General features: G+C 38.7%; 1 protein-coding gene across 1 annotated transcript in view; it reads left to right on the top strand.

The window, feature by feature from the left end:
- Window positions 1–23764, top strand: part of DNAJC3 (DnaJ heat shock protein family (Hsp40) member C3) — a 103426-nt gene that overhangs the window by 60373 nt on the left and 19289 nt on the right. Inside the window, exons 5-9 of the mRNA XM_010358915.2 lie at window positions 10612–10764; window positions 13031–13212; window positions 13684–13803; window positions 16691–16796; window positions 16881–17001. Coding sequence (XP_010357217.1) covers window positions 10612–10764; window positions 13031–13212; window positions 13684–13803; window positions 16691–16796; window positions 16881–17001 — 682 coding nt within the window. The remainder of the gene's footprint in view (window positions 1–10611; window positions 10765–13030; window positions 13213–13683; window positions 13804–16690; window positions 16797–16880; window positions 17002–23764) is intronic.

The raw sequence follows: 23764 nt of genomic DNA, 5'->3' as shown, positions 1-23764 counted from the left end.
AGTTTTACAAAGTGCAGAATAGAATAGTTGCTACCATCTGCATAAAAGTAAGAACTTACATATTTGCTTGAACGTGGATAAAATACCCCTGGAAAGATATGCAAGAAACTGATAATATGGATTATCTTCTGGAGGAAAATTATACTGTGTGACCATATTGCCTTCTCAAAAAAAGTGTAAAATGTATACTTTATACATTTTGTGTAGGTGGCCTTGAAAGTTCTTGCTTTCTAAGGACCTCATTTTCCTCATTGTGAAGTGTAGAAGTTGAATAGATGACAAATTCGTATCTTTATTGTTGATACCATATAATGGATGATTTCTGAGTCTAGTTTGAAAAGATGAAATTTATGTTATGACTATTTTATATTTACCAATTACAGAATTTTTATACTTTAATTTTTGAAGATTTGTGAGTATAAATGATATATAATAGTTTGATTATTTTATATGTTCTTGGTTAAATGAGCTTTTTGTGTAATGATCACTTACCAGCCTGTAAAATGTACTAAGCATTTCATCTTACTAACATAGTGCTGGATACAACCAGGTGGATATGTTTAGCTACATTTTATATAATAGAACAAAAGTTTGAATAGGCGTTCTTTCTTTCTGGGCTCCAGTGAGAAGCTCATTCTTTATTATGTACTGTATACCGATTACTCAGCTGGGGTAAGGGTTGCCTGCATAAAAGTATCTCCTCAGGTTCATAATTGCTGTCTTAGTCTTAAATTGGATCTTAGATCATTTGATTTGTCTTTGAGCTGTCAGTGACTCTTAATCAGTGCATACAATCATTTGTTAGTTCAGTGAGCATTTGAGTGTATGTTCTTTGCGAGGAAGCTAGTCTCTGCCTCCCAAGAAATGATACTAGAGTAAGAATTAATCAGGCAAATATGATATATGATAAGTAAGTGATTGAGTCCTCTGGAAACGTGGAAGGGTCACCTAACTTAACTGTGATTGGGGGAGGAGGGGTCTGGATTCAAGAAGGGCATTCCTAAAGGAGGTTACTTGCTTGAAATCTGAATTTTAAAAGGATGCATCAGTGTAAGCAAGGTGGATAGGAGGACCCAGGGCAATGGTGAGAGCCTATGTAAGAATCGGAGGCAAGCACGTACCTATCATTTAGGAAGTGTCCAGTAAGCTGGAGTATGAGAATATTCACAGGCAAGTGGAGGGTCTTGATTGTAAGGAGGACATTATATAGTGCCAGGAATTGGCTCTTTATGGCCATTGAAGGTTTATGTTGGAAGTATTATGAACAGTTTTTTTGCTTAGCATGATCGACTGATTGCTCTGAAGAGTGGATTGGAAGACGACAAGGGGAGAAGCAGAGAGTCTGCTAAATGAGACTGTTGGAGTAAATAAGTAATCCAAGTGTAACCTTAAAGTGGTCAAAGAGTAGGCTAATGTAGGTGGGGTAGAAATTTAGGAGGTCGGCTCCAGGGAGATGCATTGACTGGGGTGACAGAAAAAAAGGAATTACGATATCCAGGTTTCTGGATCGTTCAAATTGTCCATGCTATTCCCTGAGATAGTCCCAGAGAGAAATCATTTAGGGAAAAGGGACAGGTAGAGAAAATATGACTGTCTTATTTCTATAAAAACTTACTGATTCTCACTAACTTGTTTTATTTAATAATTTGTAATCTGTGAAGTCTTCTCTTTTATCTCAAATCCAACATACTTTCCTAAATGCAGTTTAAACTCATTTATTCTTGGTCTTCATTGTTTACTGTATCTTTGCTATTCATGCTTTGGGCTTACGTGGATAATATTTCAATTTAGGCAGTGTTCCATGAGATCCAAATACAAAAAAGCAATGATCAATTTAAATAGTCATTTCATATAACTGTATTTTTCATTTTGACAAAGCTAGAAACTTGCATTTTGATATTGAGAAAGCATGTATTAGGTAAATAATGGTGCCAATTGCAATTTAATTTTTAAATCAAGTATAAACCTTTGGTAAGACATTTGATAAACTCCCCATTGTTGGTCTGTGGATCTGTATCAGTTGTAAACAATTCAAACTAACATAAATCTATTATATATCAAAATAACTATCATCATTGTTTTTTTCCATCTTTAATTCTTTAATGCATAAAGGACCATTATATTGTTTCAGGATAACTAAGAATAACCAAAGTTTTGGCTGGGCAAGGCGGCTTATGCCTGTAATCCCAGCACTTTGGGATGCCAAGGTGGGCAGATCACCTGAGGTCAGGAGTTTGAGACCAGCCTGGCCAACATGGCGAAACCCTTTCTCCACTAAAAACACAAAAATTAGCTGGGCGTAGTGGCATATGCCTGTAATCCCAGCTACTCAGGAGGCTGAGGCAGGAGAGTCGCTTGAACCCAGGAGGCAGGGGTTGCAGTGAACCTTTAGTGTTTTAAAGATAGCACTTTATGCTGCGACTCAAGATAGCTGTTTCCAGAGCTCTCTTATGTACACATCCAGTATCAGGCAGTCAGCTGCCTACTTGACATTTAGATGTCTCCAATCAAACACCTAAATGGCAGCTCAGTAACAGGCACAATGTGGAATTCTGTTTCCCATCTTCAACCCATTTTTCCCCCTCTCCCATCAATCTCTTCAATAAATGGCTGCACTCCAGCCTGGTGACAGTGGGAGACCCTGTCTCAAAACAAAATAAAACAAAACAGAACAAAAAAACAAAAAAGCCCACAGTTTCCTCCTGTATAAAATGGAGATAATCCGATCTGCCCTTTAAGGTTTTAGGTTTAGCTTAGAGTAGTGCCTGGAGCATAGAAAGCTCTCAATAAGTGTTTTCTGCTATCGTGATTGATCTCCATCATCTATAGCATGGCCTTTAGAGATAGAGACCTTAGTTTGAGTTTAAGCAAGACTTACAGCAAGTTATATAATAATTCAATTTTTTTTTTTTTTTTTTGAGATGGAGTTTTGGTCTGTTGCCCAGGCTGCAATGCAGTGGTGTGATCTCTGCTTACTGCAACCTCTGCCTCCTGGGTTCAAGCAGTTCTCCTGCCTCAGCCTCCTGAGTAGCTGGGATTAGAGGCCTGCGCCACCACTCACAGCTAATGTTTGTATTTTTTAGTAGAAATGGTGTTTCTCCACGTTGGCCAGGCTAGTCTCAAACTCCTGGCCTCCAGTGGTCCACCCACCTCGGCCTCCCAAAGTGCTGGGATTATAGGCGTGAGCCCCCACACTTGGCCCAATTATTCAATTTGTCTGTAAACTGGAAATAGTGAAACCGAGTTCATGGGTAGTATTCTTAGTACTGACTGAAAAAGAAAAGCAAGGAAGCATCTCTAGGTATGCAAAATAGACTTAGGACATATATTCTAGGGCTAGGCGAGGAGGCTCACACCTGTAATCGCAGCACTTTGGGAGGCCAAGGCAGGAGGATTGCAGCTTGAGACTAACCTAGGCAACATAGTGAGGCCATGTCTCTACAGAAAATAAAATAATTAACTGGGTATGGTGACACATACCGGTAGTCCTAGCTACTTGGGAGGTGGAGGCAGGAGGATCACTTGAACCCAGGGCTCTGAGGTTATAGTGAGCTCTGATCATGCTACTGCACTCCAGCCAGAGTGACAGAGGGAGACCCTGTCTCTAACTTAAAGAAAAAGACATATATTCTGCTTTTTAGCAGTTTACACTTTAGTTTCTGGAAATAAGTCCTAAACATATATGTGCAAGATTAACAATACAGAGAAACTTGTGAGAAGTTGACATATGAGCTCTCTAGGTAACAAGACAAGATTGAGAACCACATAGTCAAGAGACCCACTTCAGTTCTTCTCTTGATTAACTGTGTGATGCTGGGCGAGTTGTTTACTGTCTGTGAGACTCAGGATTCTCACTTATAATGTGAGAGTTAATTGGGCAAGATGATTTCTTAGGATACCTCTGTTTTGAAGGGTTTCTTAAAGTGATTTAAATATTTAGAGGAAGGGCGATTACTCCAGAAGGCTTGGAGGAGATGGGACTTGAGAAAACAGAGTGGTTTGGTTAAAAACTACAAATGGCACAAGAGTCTTTTGGAATTTTTGAAGGTCTCTGTTTTGTGTGTTACAATTAGGAGACATTAGCTGTATTAATCTGTTCTCATGCTGCTAATAAAGACATACCCAAGACTGGGTGATTTATAAAGGAAAGAGGTTTAATGGACTCACAATTTTACATGGCTAGGGAGGCCTTACAATCATGGTGGAAGGTGGAGGAAGAGCAAAGGGACTTCTTAAATGGCAGCAGGCAAGAGAGTGTGTGCAGGTGAACTGCCCGTTATAAAACTATCAGATCTCGTGAAACTCACTATCATGAGAACAGCATGGGAGGGACCCACCCCCGTGATTCAGCTGCCTCCCACTGGGTCCCTCCTATGACACATGGGAATTATAAGAGCTACAATTCAAGATAAGATTTGGGTGGGGACACAGCCAACCACATCAATTAACTATATTCTTATATTTTCCTGCTTCATTAGTTATATATTAAACAACTATTTGAACTCATCCTCTGTGTCCGTTTTCCTTGTGCAGGGTGTGTCTAGGACGGTGGTTCTTGGGATTGGCCTCAGGATCTCATTATAGTGTTCAATATTGAGGTCGCCAAAGAGCTTTATTTTTCAGTATTTACTATATTAGAAATAAATTTGAGAAATTAAAATAACTTAATGAAAAGTAACTACATGTTAATATTTTTTGTGTAAAAATAACTGTTTACAAAAGCCAAATTTTAGTATTAAGAGTAGTATTTGTTTCACATATTTGCAAATTTTATTACTATCTGCCTTAATTGAAGATAACAATTCTCATATCTGCTTCTGTATTCAATCTGTTGTGATTTATGCTTTTGTTGAAGTATATTGAAGATACTATGGCCTCACAGATAGGCAGTTAGAAAAAGAATATTTTTGTATTATTTTTAGATAATTATGAGTATTCTTCTTTGATGTTCCACAAAACTCCACTCGCGATTATATAGGTTAGTTGCATATGGACCCTGAATCCTTATTAATGAACTTATAGCACTCTCTGTTATAATAAAATGCATTGGTTTATCTTGTCCTTTGAATGGGTTCTTTATCTTTTATCCATAGATGCTTTTTTCTCACAGACCCCTGAAAGGGCATTAAGGAATCCCAGGGATTCCTAGGTCACACTTTGAGAATCACTGCTACAGTGTTATCTGCCTCAGAGAGTGGTTGCTACTTTAAGGTTATGGATATTTTTAGTCTGGCAGATAAATTTGTCCTGTCCTGTTAAGTGGTTATGTGAATTTATATTCCTACTAGCAGTATAGGGGAGTTCTAGGTATGCAACCTCTTCAACACTTCATGTGAACAGATAATGTGAATTTTGCTAACCTGTTAGTGTGAGAAAGGCCCTTTGAGGTTTTTTGTGTATATTTCTATTGGGTTCTAGTTATCCAACTATTTCCTTTTTTCTTCTTCTTCTTCTTCTTATTTTTTGAGACGGAGTCTCGCTCTGTCGCCCAGGCTGGAGTGCAGTGGCCGCGATCTCCACTCACAGCAAGCTCTGCCTCCCAGGTTCACGCCATTCTCCTGCCTCAGCCTCCCGAGTTAGCTGGGACTACAGGCGCCCGCCACCACGCCCGGCTATTTTTTTTTTATTTTCAGTAGAGACAGGGTTTCACTGTGTGAGCCAGGGTGGTCTCGATCTCCTGACCTTCTGATCCACCCGCCTCGGCCTCCCAAAGTGCTATCCAACTGTTTCTTTTCCATCCGTCCACCCTCCTTCTTCTTCCCTCCTGCTTTCTCCCCACCCTCAATGGATTTAGCTGATTCTTCCTTAGTCTATTCTTTCCATATGGTTATACACGCTGTGTCTTTTTCTCATAGTCATTACCTCAGGAATTTTAATATGCATGCTTAACAAGGTAATCAAAACACAAGGATTTTAGAACACTTTAATTCAGTCACTCACCGCCTGACTTGTATACTGTTGTTTCCAAAAACATTAGTTCTTGATGTTTTTTCTTTTTCTTTTTTTTTTGGACATTCAAATTAGTGTTATTTTTGTGTAGTTCTTTTAACAAGAAACATGTGCAGAAAGAATATGTGAGAGCAAATTCTAGAAGTCACTGCAGAATGTAATGTTGCATGTACCTCAAGTGTTACATATTTTTCTATATGCTATCAAATAATATCAAATGAAAATTTAAATTTTTGCTACTTACCCCAAAACATTAAATAGAATTAGAAATATTAATTACTTGAGGCATAAGCAATTCATTGAATATATTTTATGCCAAAGTCTGATTTTATTTCGACTTCAGAGAAGTCAAAGGTTCTATTATTCTAGGACCTTAATCACTGTAGCTTTAATAGAGGGGACCCAGTTTAAGTGGGCTAATATCTAATACCAGGGGAAATAAATTGGGCATCTTTCTAAAGTGTGTGTTAGCACTTTTCAGAGTACTTGCTATGTGTTACATAGAGTATCTTCTTAATCTCTTAGTCACTGCCCTACAGGGTGTTGGTATTATTATCCCTCTGTTATTGGTAAAGAAAATGCAGAAAAGACATAGCTAATTAGTGATTGCCAGGATTGGGGTTTAATTAATTCATTCATCTAGATTTTATTTTAAAGCAATATCTGTTTGGAAATATTCACAGCCCAGTCACTGAGAAATGGTAAAATTTCCATACTGTGTTCCTACTGTATTGGTTATCTGCTGCTAGATAACAAATTATCCAATGTTAGCAGCTTGAAGTAACACACATTTATATGATTTCACAGTTTATGGGGTTAGGAATCTGGGCATGGTGTAGCAGGGTCTGCTACTAACTTCAGGGTCATGGGCTACAGTGAAGGTGTGAGATAGGGCTGCAGTAGTATTTGAGGGCTTGGCCAGTAAACGATATGCCCCTAAACTTACTCAGTTGGCAGTGTTTAGTTCCTCTTGAGGTGTTAGACTCTTGGCCAACAAGTCTTCCCTTGGTTGTTTCTCACATGGGCCTGTCATATCTCACAACATGGCAGCTTGCTTTCTCAGAACCAGCAAGTGAGAAGGTGAGAGGGAGTGCTAGCACAATGGAAGTCAGTTTTTTGTGACCTAATCAAGGACACGACAGCTTATCACTTTGGTCATACTCTGTTTTTTAACAGACTTTTATACTGAAAAACAATAGGCCTAGGTTCATACCTCTCTTACCTTATACTAGGATAAATTCAAAATGCATCAAAGATTTAAGTGTTAAAAAAAAGGCCGGGCGTGGGCTGGGTGTGGTGGCTCACGCCTGTAATTCCAGCACTTTGGGAGGCCGAGGTGGGTCGATCACTTCAGGTCAGGAGTTCAAGGCCAGCCTGGCCAACATAGTGAAACCCCATCTCTAAAAAAGTAGAAAAATTAGCCGGGCATGGTGGCGCGCACCTGTAATCCCAGCTACTTGGGAGGCCGAGGCAGGAGAATCACTTGAACCCGGGAGGCGGAAGTTGCAGTGAACTGAGATTGCGCCACTGTGCTCTAGCCTGGGCGACAGAGTGAGCCTCCATCTCAAAAAAAGGCTGTGGCTGTGGCTGAGTGCAGTGGCTCATGCCTGTAATATCAGCACATTGGGAGGTAACATGGGAGGATCACATGAGTCCAGGAGGGCAACATAGTGAGAACCTGTCTCTACTGAAAACAGACAAACTTAGCTGGGTTATTCTGTTTGTTAAAAGGAGTTGTCAGGTCCACCTCATGCTCCAGAAAAGCATGAATACCAGGAGGCGAGGATCACTGGGGGCCATCTTAGAAGGCTGCTTACCACAACTGCCAACCCGGTGTTTTTATTTGAGGTGCCAGAAGTAGAGGTGCAGTCATACAGAAGGCTGCTCATCTCTTTGAACAAGCCCCCAGCCCATAGCTATTCTGGATTATTTTTCCAGAAGCTCAGTGACCAGGATACATAGTGAGAAGTAAAAAATATAAAATATTGTCATAGGAAGGGATTTGGCTGAAAGAGTCAGAAATATGAAAGCCCTAAGGAAGAGAAAGGATGTCAAGAAACGTGAAAAAGGGAGGGATGAGGGAATTGTCAGCAAGGACCATTCTCTACATGCAGGTGTAGAGAAAACGAGGAGGTGATTGAGAGGAGTCAACAGCCTCGTGGTAATAATAAAAATCTTCATCTCAGATGGGCACAGTGTCTCATATGTGTAATCCCAGTGCTTTGGAAGGCTGAGACAGGAGGATCATCTGAGGCCAGGAGTTGGAGAACAACCTGGGCAACATAGTGAGATGACCCTATCTCTACAAAAATAAAATAAAATAATTAGCTGGCTGTAGTGGTGTGCACCTGTAGTTGCAGCTACTTGGGAGCTGGGGCTCGAGGATTGCTTGAACTGAGGAGCTGGAGATTGCAGTGAGCTAAGAACATGCCACTACACTCCAGCCTGAGAGGCAGAGCAAGACCCTGTCCCCTGTCTCTTTAAAGAATAAAAAAATTGGCTGGGCTTAGTGGCTCACGCCTGTAATGCCAGTACTTTGGGAGGCTGAGGCAGGTGGATAACAAGGTCAGGAGTTCGAGACCAGCCTGGCCAATATGGTGAAACCCCATCTCTACTAAAAATACAAAAACTAGCTGGGCGAGGTGGTGGGTACCTGTAGTCCCAGCTACTCAGGAGGCTGAGGCAGGAGAATTGCTTGAACCCGGGAGACGGAGGTTGCAGTGACCCGAGATCGCACCACTGCACTCCAGCCTGGGTGACAGAGCGAGACTCTGTCTCAAAAAAAATTAAAAAAAAAAAAAGAGTTAAAAAATCCCTCCCAAACCCAAACTTCATCTCATTTGACTCTTTTTGAAACTCTCAGGTTTCTAAGGAAGCCCTTTGTTTCTCTAACACCTTTCTTACCTCCTTGGAAGAATCCTCTCTCCCTCTTCCCCACCTCTCTTCTGGCCTCACAGAGGCCTCGATGACCTGAGCTCACTCCCTCTTTCCTGTTCCCATTACCTGAGCCCTCCAGCCTCTGCCCCGAGATTTAGGGCTTCTCCTCTCACCTTCCAACAAGAAAAATTGTGTGGAGGAAATTAGACTCCAATGTTTCAGAGGAAAAAAGGTACAAATTTTATCCTGAAGAGGCCGTCAGTGTTTGATACATTCTATCGAAAAGGGTCAGGAGTGTACTCATAGGAAACAAATTAATCAATAAACTTTTACCCAGAGCAAAGTGACAGTGCACACACATTCATACTCTCTCTGATGGCTTTTATCCGAAGTATTCAAGACCACCCAAATGATAATAAAATAGAGACAAGCATGTCTGGCTCCAAACAACACCCTTAAACTGGATGATGCAATCATTCAGAGAAACCCTCCCCCAGAGTGAGTGGAGGTTACCAATTCCTAGTTACCTATGAATACTTCAAGTCCTGTTCTTCAAAAGTCAAGGGTTAAAACAGACAAAATGGCATAGCTAATATATCCTAAAACACAAAATGGACAAGTATAAAACCCTTACCAATAAATAATATTGATAAAGTTTCTCATTTGGAGTGTTCTCTCCCACCAGGTTGGTAGTGGGAATATACTTTAAAAATTAATCCACTGAAAGGAGGAGGAGTGTGATTGACTCATTGAGGAGGCAGATTTCTAGAATTAGCTTTCCTTTGTCTGTACCTCATCCAAAATTGGAGCCCTTCAGTTATAGTTTCCATCTTAATAAGAATACTAAGATTTCAAAAATTGGTACATGTAAACTACAATCTTAACCTCCCCTCAGGTTAAAAAATGTAGCTATCTGGTTTTCTGAGACATTATTTTTTTGTCTGGAGGAAGAAATTGTTAAGAGTCTATGTGCACAGAGCTGGGGTTGGGAGTGGGGTGAACTGTAGGTAAAATCAAGGGATCTTACTGGGGTAATGGAAATGTCTTAACACTGTGCTGATGGTTGCACAGCTTGGTAAATTTATTTAAAAAAATCAAAGAATTGTACATTCAAAATGAGCAATTTTATGTTATATAAATGATGTCATTATAAAGTTATTTTAAAAAGAGACAGTGTGCAGATCTCTTAAAACCACATCATGCACCTTTTAGTAAGGTATTACTCTTATTTCCTTCTAAATTCTTTCTTGTACTTTAACCCTTTTGGTATCAGATCTTTTTTTAAATCTTATAGCCTCTAAAAAAGCTGGTCCCTTCTTTCAGTTTCCCTATGTGTTTCATTATTTTGGTTATTTTATACTTAAAAAAATACTTAGGAACTATAACTAGAAGGCAAAATAAATAAAACTCAGGTTAATTTATTCTTCAGAATAAATTGTAAGGCACATTTATATACTCTGCAGCTACATGTAACAAGGTGAGAAACGTGCTTTCCTTCCTCCGTTCTTCTCTGTCCTTTCACATGCCTACATGTATTTGCTTCCCGGTAAGTTTGTGGGACCCAGGTCTTCTGAGTCTAGATCTGTTCATGCTCGTGGACCATATCGGTAGAAATCAGGGGCCTTCCCTGCTGCATCCAGTCATCAGAGAAGCCAGTTTTTCCAGCATCTCTTTACCTTTTTACCCAATGAACTTAAGTATTTGGAATGGTTGACCCTTGTGTATATTATAGGTATCAGACTTAAGAGATTAAAAACTCTGCTTAATTTTTTATTTTCCGTATAGCTGAAATCTAATCCAAGTGAAAATGAAGAAAAGGAAGCGCAGTCTCAACTTATAAAATCTGATGAAATGCAGCGTTTGCGTTCACAAGCACTTGATGCTTTTGAAAGTGGAGATTATGCTGCTGCTATAGCCTTCCTTGATAAGATTTTAGAGGTAAGTTTCTTAGATACTGCAGTTGACCAGCCTAACACTTATTGTAAGGCACATTTATATACTTTGACATGTCACATATCACAAAAACCTAGACAGGAGAAAATCAGGTTGGTCCTTGGGCTTTTAGCTCTTAAGTATAAAATAATGTTTATATAAAACAAAATTTGGACTGAAGTTTTCAGTAAATGTACTGAATGTGCTGTGGCATGAGAGTTAAATATGTTTATATATTGCTTGCGTTGCTATTTTAGTTGATTTTGTATTTTTTTGGGAAGAAAACTAGCGGTTAGATAATGGGATAAAAGATGAAAGAGATGGTTGGAATAAAAGGAAAAATGATGTTCGGGAGGAAAGAGGAATGTTTAGAGAAAAATTTCTAGAAAATAAGGCAGATAAAGAGTTGATAGTATGTGCCTGTAGTCCTAGCTACTTGGGAACTGAGGTTGGAGGATCACTTGAGCCCAGGAATTCGTGGCTGCAGTGAGCTGTGATCGCTCCACTGTCCCCCAGCCTGGGCAACAGAATGGGACCCTGCCTCTAAAAATATTAATAATTGACTGAGTACGGTGGCTTATGCCTGTAATCCCAGCACTTTGGGAGGTCAAGGTGGGTGGATCACTTGAGGCCAGGAGTTTGAGACCAGCCTGGCCAACATGGCAAAACCCTGTGTCTTAAAAAGAAAAAAAAAAAAATGGTGTGGTGGTGCATGCATGCTTGTGATCCCAGCTGAGGCGCTGAGAAGCGGAGGTTGCAGTGAGCCGAGATCATGCCAAAAAAAAAAAAAAAAAAAAAGAATAATAATAATGGTTGATAGAATCCAGAGAGTTCTAGCTAGGGAAACCTAAGTCTAGGTTTCCTTGCCTCTGAAGGATTTAATGACAACTGATTTCCGAAGGAAGTCTACTGAAATATTCAAATGGAAGCAGTCGTAATTCACATTTATTTAAGATTTTTACAGTATTTTGATATACAGTTTCATTTAATTTTGTCTCTAAACTTATGATATATGTAGAATGGACATTTTGTTGATAATTTTACGGAAGATATTGTGATATGGTCCAGTAGAATTCATGTTTTACTGGGTTATTTTGTTCACGCTTTTTAAAGGAAATATAGTTTACATTTTTACTTTCCCATAGACCATTTTGACTTAGCTCATTGTTCATGATATTTATGTATAATGTTGATTTTGATATTTTCATATATGTGAAAAGTCAATACGAGTTGAGAACAGCTCTAAGAAATATGCAAAGATACTTCCACCAGCCTTATTGATGAGCTCTTGGGTTTATGATTTGAAGAATACTATTGTGTTTACTAAACCCTTTGACCTTTTTGATAAAATAGGGATGGTGAAGCCTCAACCTCCTGCTTTCTCACGGTATTTTTTTCTTTTCTCTTTCTTTCTTTCCTTTCTTTCTTTCTTTCTTTCTTTCTTTCTTTCTTTCTTTCTTTCTTTCTTTCTTTATTTATTTTTTTTCTTGATATGAGGATTTACTTTTAAGGAGGTGACAGTTTACAGAAGATAATTTCTTAAAACATTTTTTTGTTTAGAGACTTGGTCTCTCTCTCTCTGTTACCTAGACTGGAGTGCAGTGGTACGATTATAGCTCACTGTAACCTCAACCTCCTGGGCTCAAGTGATCCTCCCACCTCAGCCTCCTGAGTAGCTGGGACCACCAGTGTGTTCCACTGCACCCAGTTAATAATTTTAAATTTTTTGTGGAGATGAGATCTTGCTATGCTGCCTAAGCTGGTCTGGAATTATAGGCATGAGCCACTGTGCCCAGCTAAGAATTTAATGTGGTTATTAGCAGAAAAAAGTAGTTTGCCAATTTAGAACCTAGATTTTATTTTTTGACTACAAATTAGAATTGTTGATTAAGTATAAAAATCTGGTAACAGAATATTCTCTTCAAATATGCTTCACTAGGAACAACCCTCCAATAGTAAATGCTATGTTTTCTTATTTTCAGTGTCTTAGAATTATAGAATCGAAGGAGGTAAGAAAAGGGCCTTGTTATTATATATATCCCGTCCCCCATTGGAATTCATTTACAACAGTTTTGGAGAAACTATTTTGTCACATCAGTTTTGTCACATTTAAATTGTATCAGATTTTAAAATAATATTTGCAGTCTATAAGTCATCACATTAATTGAGAATGTTTTATGTTGATAAATACGTAGATAAAAAATACGTGGAATGCAACAGTGAATGTGCATACTTTTTTCTTCCTTAAAGTCTAGTTCTTTTGTTCCTCAAGGTTTGTGTTTGGGATGCAGAACTACGGGAACTTCGAGCTGAATGTTTTATAAAAGAAGGAGAACCTAGGAAAGCTATAAGTGACTTAAAAGCTGCATCAAAGTTGAAGAATGATAATACTGAGGCGTTTTATAAAATAAGCACACTGTACTACCAGCTAGGAGACCACGAACTATCCCTCAGGTCAGTCCTAGTGACACACATGTCTGATCTTCTTTAATTGTTGGCAGTAAGATAACCTCATCTTGTTTTAACATTTTAATATTAAATTAATAAGATGATGGTGGTTAAGGCTGTTTTTATATTGTATATCCATTTATATATTTTGTGTTATTCTCATGTTACTTTAATTCCACATAGTTTGTTTTCATGAAGCTGCTTATTAAAATAAACAGGAAGGCTCTTATATTTCTAGAAACAAAATTGAGTGTTTACTATGTAATGGTAGTAAGTCATTTTAATTTGAATTAACAAATGTATGCATGGTACAATGCCATATATAAATGTGTATAGTAAATTATAAGTCTCAGTATGTTTTTGTTTAGTTGTTGCAAACAAAAAATATTTTTATTGTGATTTCTGTATTTAGCGTGGAAAACTACTCATTGATTGTTTTGACATGGAGTATTTTCCTTTTTTTAAATACATGAACAGTGAAGTTCGGGAATGTCTTAAACTTGACCAGGATCATAAAAGGTGTTTTGCACACTATAAACAAGTAAAGAAACTTAATAAGCTGATTGAGTCAGCTGAAGAGCTCATCAGAGACGGCAGGTGAGAATACGGGTTGTTCCAGCTGTCCAGCCATTCCTTATATGTTAGACTGTGGGCACAAATGAATTACAGAACTGCTTTTACTTCTCAGCCATTGAGGGTGGGGTATTCTAGACAGCCCTGGGCCTTAGCAAAACTACCAGAACTGGACATTTTTGGAATAGGGAAGAATATAAATCATAGTAACTGTGTAGTATTCTTACCAGCAGACTTACTTGTATTATACCAAATATTTATTATCTCCTATATCAGGCACTGAGCTATGTCCTGAGGGCGCAGAAATGAACCTGATGGTAGTTTGTGTTCTTAAGAAGTTTATAGCATTGCGTGGGAGACACATATATGAACAGATTATTAAAAGACAGTATGATACCAAAGTGATAGAATATGCATAGGATAATTAGAGTACCAAAGAGGAGTATTTACTCCAAACCAGGATGGTGAAGGCAAGGAGTAAAAGAGAAGCTTTTTTTAGAGAAGACCATAGATATTTAAATCCTAATCCTAAAGAGTAAGTAAGAGTGGGCAGAAGTAAGAAACTGTGTCTGTGTGAGTGTTATTTGTAGAGGGTTTGTAGGCTGGGCAGGAGGCCTGAAAAGAGTACAGGGCACTGCAGACAAAACTGCCTAATAGAAAATAGGCTCTAATTCCTCTACTTTTAGTAGCTTTGTAAGTTACCATCATGAGAATGCTTTACTCAGTTTTCCCCCAACATCTTGCAAACTATAACGCCTTGAAAAACCATAGTACCTTGTCACAATGGGGATATTGATGTGGGTGCAGTCAAGATACAGAATAATTCCATCCCAACAAGGACCCCTGGTGTTGCCCTTATAGCCACACCTACTTCCCTGTTGTTCCTATGCCTTCCTTAGCTAATCTAGTCACTTCTAGAATTTTGTCATTTTAAGAATGTTACATAAATAGAATCATACAATGTATAAACTTTTGGGATTGGCTTTTTTTTTTTTTTCTTTTGAGACAATCTCACTATGTTGCCCACCTGTTCACAGGTGCAGTCATAGTACATTGCAGCTTGAACTCTTGGCCTCCAGTGATCCTTCTGCTTCAGCCTCCTGAGTAGCTGGGACTTCAGACGCATGCTACCACAGCTGGCAGCATGGGCTTTTTTCCCCCTCATTCGAATTCTCTGGAGATTTATCTATATTGTATCAATAATTCCTCGTTTACTGTTGAGTGGTTTCCACGGTGTGGATTTACTGCACTTTGTTTAACCATTTATCCATTGAAGGACCTGAGGTTGGGAGTTCGAGACCAGCCTGACTAACACAGAGAAACCCTGTCTCTACTAAAAATACAAAATTAGCTGGGCATGGTGGTGCATGCCTGTAATCCCAGCTACTGCAGAGACTGAGGTGGGAGAATCACTTGAACCCAGGAAGCGGAGGTTGTGGTGACCCGAGATTGCACCATTGCGCTCCAGCCTAGGCAACAAGAGCAAAACTTCGTCTCAAAAAAAAAAAAAAAAAGTTTTCTGTTTGCAAGTCTGCCCTTTTCAGGTCCTCTGGCTAGAGAGAGCAGACTTCTGCAGGTTTTTGTTGTCGTCGTTCTGTACCTGTTGGCCTATTGGCATTTCTGCATTGCTGGAATCTTCAGCTCCAAGTCTGGGGTATATGAAATGAAAAAAGGAACCCAGGGAGCTTCTTAACATATTTTTCCTCACGTCCTGAGTCACTAGCTAGTCTGTCTTCTCTCCTCCTTTGAAAGTTTTCTATTTTAAAAAATATACATTTAATTTCTAGGGTTTTTAGTTGTGCTTAGCTGGAGGAATTGGGAAAAATACATCTATTCTACTTTCCCAGAAGCTGGCTTTTTTGCTTTTTTCTTTTACTTTAAGTTCCAGGATGTATGTGCAGAACGTGGAGGTTTGTTACATAGGTAAACGTGTGCCAAGGTGGTTTGCTGCACCTATCAACCCATTACCTAGGTATTAAGCCCCGCATTCATTAGCTATTTGTCCTGATGCTCTCCCTCCCCTTGCTGCCTGCCCCGCACAGGCCCCCTGTGTGATATTCCCCTCCCTGCGTCCATGCGTTCTCATTGTTCACCTCCCACTTATGAGTGAGAATATGCAGTGTTTGGTTTTCTGTTCCTGTGTTAGTTTGTTGAGGATGATAGAGAAGCTGGCTTTTATTTTAAATGTTTTAGTTAAGCCTGTGTTTTAATACATCAGCATATTTACATATGAAGATTGTAGCACTTTGGGAATAATGTGCCACCATGGCATAGAAACATATTTTTTAATTTACTATTGTTGAGGAAAATAACTGAGAATATATAACAGGATTAGTACTTTTTACTGGTTTAAAGAAAATGCGGAAATAGCTTTTATTCTTAGAAAGCTTATACAGTTGGGAATTTAATCAGGTACCTTCTGTATGAACTACATTGTACTTTGTTGTGAATACTGACATTAATTATATAAAATGGCATGTAATGGGTTCTGTTATTTTCATGGAAGTGTTTACTGACCAAGAAATAAAACTTGACCTCTGTATTGTTCAATGTGCTCAGTGTAAGTCAGACTTCAACAGGGTGTTTTACTCAGGTTCGGAATGCTGAGCTTGTTTCTGTAAGGAAATTCTTCTGTAAGGAAATTCTTCTGGTTTCTGTAAGGAAATTCTTCAGGTGTGCTTTGTTCTGTCCATCTGCATCTCCTATGGTCATATGTTTTTATTTCCTAACTCTTAATTATGGAGTGTACCTTCTATGGGCCTCTAGATTAATAAGGGAAAAACCAAGTCGGAAGCTGTGGCCTCATCCAATTGGATTGATTAAGCAACACATGGTGAAGAGGGGAGGAGCCTTTCTACAGCTCTGGAAATCGAATGTCATCGTTTCTTATCATGATTTGCTCATTTCTTAGATACACAGATGCTACCAGCAAATATGAATCTGTCATGAAAACAGAGCCAAGCATTGCTGAATATACAATTCGTTCAAAGGAGAGGATTTGCCATTGCTTTTCTAAGGTAACAGTTGACTTGTTCCCAGAAATGTGAAAACTCATCATGTGGAATACCAACCATAAATCCCTTTCTCACATTTCCTTTTAGGACGAGAAGCCTGTTGAAGCTATTAGGGTTTGTTCTGAAGTTTTACAGATGGAACCTGACAATGTGAATGCCCTGAAAGATCGAGCAGAGGCCTATTTGATAGAGGAAATGTATGATGAAGGTAAATCTTTAAGGAATTTGATTTGCAGTACCGAAGTGTTGATTATGAAATTATCACATTTTAAGCTTCCTTTTCCTTAAAACAAGTTTACCAGAGTACCTGGAAATGTTGACGATTTAGAAAAATGGCAGAGAACTTGAAAATTACTCTTCCATACTGGAACCTGAAAGGTATACCATGTGAGGAAAGAGTTCTGCCATTGAAACCAGTTCAGTACAATAGAAAAATAAATATTTTAGCTTTTTTTTGTAGAAAGTTAGGAAAAAAAAAAAATAGAAAATTTAAATTGTAGTTCTCATGTCATCCAGAGGTTATCACTGTTCATTTTGCATTTATCTTTTCCAACTTTCGTCTATGCACATATATTACTCTATATTTTATGCACATATACATATTCTCTCTCTGTCTTTCTATATATACACACACACATATATATACACACATACTCGGTGTGTATGAAATATATATACAGAAAGCATACATATATGTCATATATCCCTAATATAAAATGATCCTCTGTGACCCCAAGCTGTTTAGTAAAATAGGACAGCTGCTGCCCTATTTTGTTCAAGCCGAATGAAGTAACAAGAGATTCCTGCTAGATGTTGTGAGGACCTTGGATAAAAGCAGTGTCCTGTGGCGTATACAATAATATAGAGTTTTTGAAAAATAGAATCCATATATACATGGATATATATATAGTTTTATACCTTTTTTCATGTGACACTAAGTTATGAACATTTAAATGAGACAGTTTTAAAAAAAAATAGCCTTATAAGCCCTTATTGCAAATATTTTGTTTCAAATTCAGGTAAAGCATTTTAAATCAAAAACAGTAATTTTCTCTTATAGTTAAATGAAGGGTTTGAATGGTAAAATTTGGTTTGTGATACTCTTTTTAAGGCAAAACTGGTCAATCTCTTTTTCCCTGCTTTCCTCAATTAGAAAAGAATCTTGCTCCTAAGCAAGTTCCCAGTTTCCAGGCAATGGTAACAACCTGGACACTACTATTCGTGTGACATCTTGTGGGGGATTCAGACCTTGAGGTCTCTGAATGAGGCTTGAAATGAATGCAGTCAAAATGATGTTTTAATATTCATAAGCATGCTTCAATAAGGCATGTAGTCCACATAGAAAATCCCTTTAGCATACTCATTCTCTTTCCTTTTGAGCTACCGTGTCTACTTGGTGAGATGGTTTTACTCTAGGATTTTGCATTCCAGTTAGTTTTTGGAACTCTTTATCAAAGATACTTTTGTCATCTGTATGTAAACCCTTAGCTCTCACTGCGAAATTAGAGAAGCTACAGAAGAATATAAAGAGCTTAGCTGTTAAAAAAAAAAAAAAAAAAAAGGCTAAATCTTGTAGAATGCTAAATATAATTTGAAAGATGCTTTTGGAACTTGAATGTTAAACTGACTTGCTTTTTGGGGAAACCTGATGGCTTAATTCTGGAAGAAAAAGATGCTTAGTGCTAATATGATATAATTGATCTGGTTTCTTTTTTTTTTTTGGAAATGGAGTCTTGGTCTCTTACCCAGGCTGGAGTGCAATGGTGCGATCTTGGCTCACTGCAACCTCCACCTCCTAATTGCAACCAGTTCTTCTGCCTTAGCCTCCCAAGTAGCTGGGATTACAGGTGTGCACCACCTCGCCTGGCTAATTTTTGTACTTTCAGTAGTGATGGGGTTTCACCATATTGGCCAGGCTGTTCCCGAACTCCTGACCTCAAGTGATCTGCCTGCCTTGGCCTCCCAAAGTGCTCGGATCAATTGGCCCTGCCCAGTTGATCTGTCTTTGAAGCCTGTTGTTTCCTTGAAAAACTTCTTTTGTATAGGAATTTATTAAAGAGAGAGAGAGAATGGTTGCCAGCTCTCTAAATTTGCAAAAGAAAGAAAGGAAAAGAGCCTGTATAACTGAAACTGACAAGTATTACCTGACTTGTTTGGATTGGAATCAGGGGTTTAGTAAATGATGTCAATAAATAATAATCTCACTTAACTAGGCTAAGTAACAGTATGTCTGCAGTTTACTTGAGTTAGAAATATGCTTTTCATATTCTTCTTCCTGGTTTTACCTTTTTAAAATAAGCAATTAAAAATGATGGCAGGTACATAATAAAGAATGAATAGGTGTAGGTTAGTGAATAATGGAACATGGACATTTATTAATTTGGGGCTTAGAATTATCAGGAAACATATCGGGATATCACTCAATAGAAAGCAAGTAAAGTAAGACTGTTATTTGAGGATGCCTCTGAGATCTTGAAAAATCAAGGGAAATTCTTCAGATCTCTGCATGTCTCCGTTTTAATAGCTTTTGAGAGGAAGAAACTGACATTGAAGCAATACTAAAATATTGGCAAATTCCTTTGAATATAGGGGTAACACAGGTGTCCTTAGGAAATGATCAGTTATATTTTGCTAGAACTTTAGCGATGTGAGGGCAGAGACTTGTGGCTGTTATATTAACTGATGCATTCCTGGTACTTGTGCTGGCACTCATGTTTGCTGAATGAATGAAGGTAATTTATTTATTATACAATGAAGTCATAGTGGAGAGTAGGGAATTTAGAATTAGTCCTGTCTTTGAGTCTGGCTTTGTGCAGTTATTCTATTTTTTTTTTTTTTTTTTTTGAGATGGAGTCTCACTCTGTAGCCCAGGTTGGGGTGCAGTGGCGTGATCTCGGCTCACTGCAACTTCCGCTTTCCGGGTCCCAGTTCAAGCAATTCTCCTGCCTCAGCCTTCCGAGTAGCTGGGATTACAGGAACTGTGCCACCATGCTCAGCTAATTTTTGTATTTTTAGTAGAGACAGGATTTCACCATGTTGGCCAGCCTGGTCTTGAACTCCTGACCTCGTGATCCGCCTGCCTCGGCCTCCCAAAGTGCTGGTATTACAGGCGTGAGCCACCGCGCCTGGCCAGTTATTCTATTTTTTGTTTTTAGTTCTGGTAAAAGATACAATATAAAATTTACCATCTTAACCATTTTTACATATATAATTTAGTAGAGTTAAATATGCTCACATTGCTGTGAAAAAGATCTTCAGAACTTTTTCATCTTTCTAATCTGATCTCTGTACCCATTAAACAGCCGCTCCTTTTTACCTCTCCCTTAACCCTTGGGAACTACCATTCTGCTTTCTGTCACTGTGCATTTGACTATTCTAGATCCTCATATAATTGGAATCATATACTATTTGTCTTATTGTGCCTGGCATGTTTCACTTAGCATAGTATCCTCCAGGTTCATCCATGTTGTGGCGTGTGACAGGATTTCTTTTTCTTTTAAGGCTGAATAGTATTCCATTGTATGGATATCCCACATTTTGTTTATTAATTCATCCACTGATGAACATTTGTGTTGTTTCTGCCTTCTGGCTATTGGAATGGTGTTGCTATGGATATGGGTGTGCAAATATCTCTTTGAGACCCTGGTTTCACTTCTTTTGGATCTCTACCTAGAAGTGGGATTGCAAAATCATATGCTAGTTCTTTTTTAATTTTTTGAGGAACCTCCATACTGGTTTCTGTCATGGTTACACCAGTTTACAATTTTACTAGCAGTGTATAACAATTCTGATTCTTTCACATCCTCATCAACACTTTTTTTTTTTTTTTTTTTTGAGACAGAGTCTTGCTCTGTCGGCCAGGCTGGAGTGCAGTGGTGCAATATGAGCTCACTGCAATCTCCACCTCCTGGGTTCAGGTGATTCTCCTGCCTCAGCCTCCTGAGTAGCTGCGATTACAGGTGTGTGCCACCACACCTGGCTTTTTATTTTTATTTATTTTTATTTTTAGTGGAGACAGGGTTTTCACCATGTTGACTAAGCTGGTCTCGAACTCCTGACCTCAAGTGATCCACCCTCCTCAGCCTCCCAAAGTGGTGGGATTATAGGTGTGAGCTACCGTGCTCAGCTGGTCAACATTTTAGATTTTCTCTTTTTTTTTGATGGTAGCCATCTTAATGGGCTTAAAGGTGGTACCTGGTTTTGGTTTTGATTTGTATTTCCCTAATGATTAGTGATGTTGAGCATCTTTTCATATGCTTGTTGGCCATTTGTATATTTTCTTTGGAGTGTGCCATTTATTTTTGCTATATGGTTTCAATCAAGTCATTTAATTTGTTACTTTTTACTCTACTTGTCTGTAAAATAGGAATAAGAACAGTACGTATCTCCTAGAATTGTGGTGGCTATTAAACAAGATGATGCTCAGAAAATGTTCAGCCGCATCTAAACCAGTGGTTTCCACTGTACTCATTTTCAGCTTGTTTGGAACTTGCATTGACTTTTCTGTACACACAGTATTGTGTGGGATGCCTGGCTAGCTAGGACTAACCTGTGACTGCTGCCTGAACTCCCTTTGACACAGCTGTTATTGTAGTGTTACTAGTAATATCAATAATTCCGTGACTGCTGCATGAACTCCCTTTGACACAACAGTTATTATAGTGTTACTAGTAATATCAATAATTCTGTGAATAGGGCCAAGTAGAGCGTGTTCTCTGGATGAAGGCTGGCCTGGGCAAAATTGTGAAAGAGGTAAAGTTTATCTTTTGATTCCCTAGGGTGTTGTCCTATTCGCAGATTCTTGTGCCCTCTTGCTTATCCTGGGACTTCACCCTGTCATACTACCTAGGCCCGCCCTATCCCGCAGAAGTATTCTGTGTTCAAAATTTATACCGGCTGGGCACGGTGGCTCACACCTGTAATCCCAGAATTTGGGAGGCTGAGGCAGGTGGATCACCTGAGATCAGGAGTTCGAGACCAGCCTGGTCAACATGGTGAAACCCTGTCTCTACTAAAAATACAAAAATTAGCCAGGCATGGTGGTGTGCACCTGTAATCCCAGCTACTCGGGAGGCTGAGGCAGGAGAATCACTTAAACCCGGGAGTTGGAAGTTGCAGTGAGCCGAGATCAGGCCATTCCATTACAGCCTGGGCAACATGAGCAAAACTCAGTCTCAAAAAAAAAAAAAAAAAGAAAAATACATATATATATATATACACATGCACCACCTCTGTGCATCAGCAGTTTCAGATCCCAGCACAGCTGCGTTTTAGTAAGAGTGGTCAAATTTAAGATATTTGTTAAAAATGCTGCTTGGTTTCTATTCCTTATGAGATAAACATTTTTAACCCAAAGGAGTCTGAATAGTGGAACTTCAGGCAAGTGCTTGTGCCATCGGGTCAGGCAGCCTACGAGGGAGGTACTGGGGCCACAGGCCTGCCTCCTGGGCATGAAGGAGACCATTCCCTCTAGCAGGTCGGATTTCTTTTGGCTGATGCTTTTTTTCAAGGTTGTTAACCAGGGGTTCCTGGCTTCTGTTTATGTGGAGGAGAAGGGGAAGAGATTGGTCTTTGTTGGAAGATGCTGATTGTATTTAAGATCATAACTAAATGTGACTTTATAAGTTGGAGGCTGCTTATATTATTGCCATTCTTTATACAACATTATAATAACCATGGACACATGTAATCAGAATCTAGAAAGCAGATGCTCCTGAAACTTCCACCTCTTGAAATAAGTTCATCTATTGTAGCTCAGCTAATTAGTTGGAAGCAGGTGGTTAGAATAAATGGCTAGTCCTTTGCAAAAACAGTTAGTGGGGTATGGCATGTAGGTTGATGAAGTCCTTTGGCTGTACATTTCCTGAACTGTAAAGTCATGCTTGCAGTTTTTATTCACACTCAGGCCTCTTAGCCACAGCTGCAGACTTCTCATTTCTTTTGAAAAGTGTGTGGTTACAAGGAACACTACATAGCTACCTGCTAGTTTGGGATTAGCACATTTGCTGACCATATCAGTTGGGTAAAACATTGTACTCCCTCTGGTGCCAACTCTGTGAATCCATGAGCGTAATATGTAGGTGAGGAAGTAGGAAACTATTACAATAGTCAAACAATATTATTCAGAAAAAGACATAAGATGGATTTCCAAATTATGAAAAGCTTAAAGTGTTGGAAGTAAAAAGTGCTAAGGAAAAAAAAATAAAAAAGGTCACTGCAGGTGCAGAGCTGGGACAGATGGTTAGAAAGCTGTGGAGGGGTCCTTTGCCCTCTCCCAACAGTGACAAGACACATTTGATTTAGTGCAGAGGGTAGGTTTGGATAGAGAAACCTATATGAAACCTATATGAAACAGTCATAGATATGTTATCATTTTGGCTTTTTGTTAATTGACAAGACTGTAATTTCCTATGACTAATGAGTGTGATCTCAAGTATGCTTCTTTAAGAAAGGAAAAAAAAAAAAACCCAAGATTTTTCATCATCTTAAATAGAAACAGACTAAGTATATGAACGAAGGCCTATATTTGTATCTGCCTACTCCAGTGCTTTGAATAGAGTTGATGATATTTCTTAACTGTTGATAAAGTACAGCATAAGATTTAAAATCTCATAATTCAACAGAACTGCAATTATTTTATTTGTGTTTTACTGTTAGCACTTTTATCTCTTTTCCCCTATAAAAATGTTAACAGTCCCTCATGTATAATAGATGCTAAAAATAAAGTCAACAAAACAGATGTATAGAGCATGTTAGTGTATCAGATTCAGTTAGTGTGCAGAACAAATTTTGGCCCCTGTGTATAGAATTAAACATAGTATCTCTCTTCATTGTTTAAATTGGCCTAAAATATAATGGCTAGACTTGCCCTCAGATTTGATGTTAGAATGTGATCTACTGTAGGAAGTAGTTACCTCAGTGGGAGAAGCTGACTTTAAATTGTTCAGCCCTCTTCACTGAGCTCACAGCTC

The sequence above is a fragment of the Rhinopithecus roxellana genome, chromosome 18 (genome assembly GCF_007565055.1).
Source record: "Rhinopithecus roxellana isolate Shanxi Qingling chromosome 18, ASM756505v1, whole genome shotgun sequence".
Taxonomy (NCBI): Eukaryota; Metazoa; Chordata; class Mammalia; order Primates; family Cercopithecidae; genus Rhinopithecus; species Rhinopithecus roxellana.
This window is presented reverse-complemented; position numbering and strand designations above follow the sequence as displayed.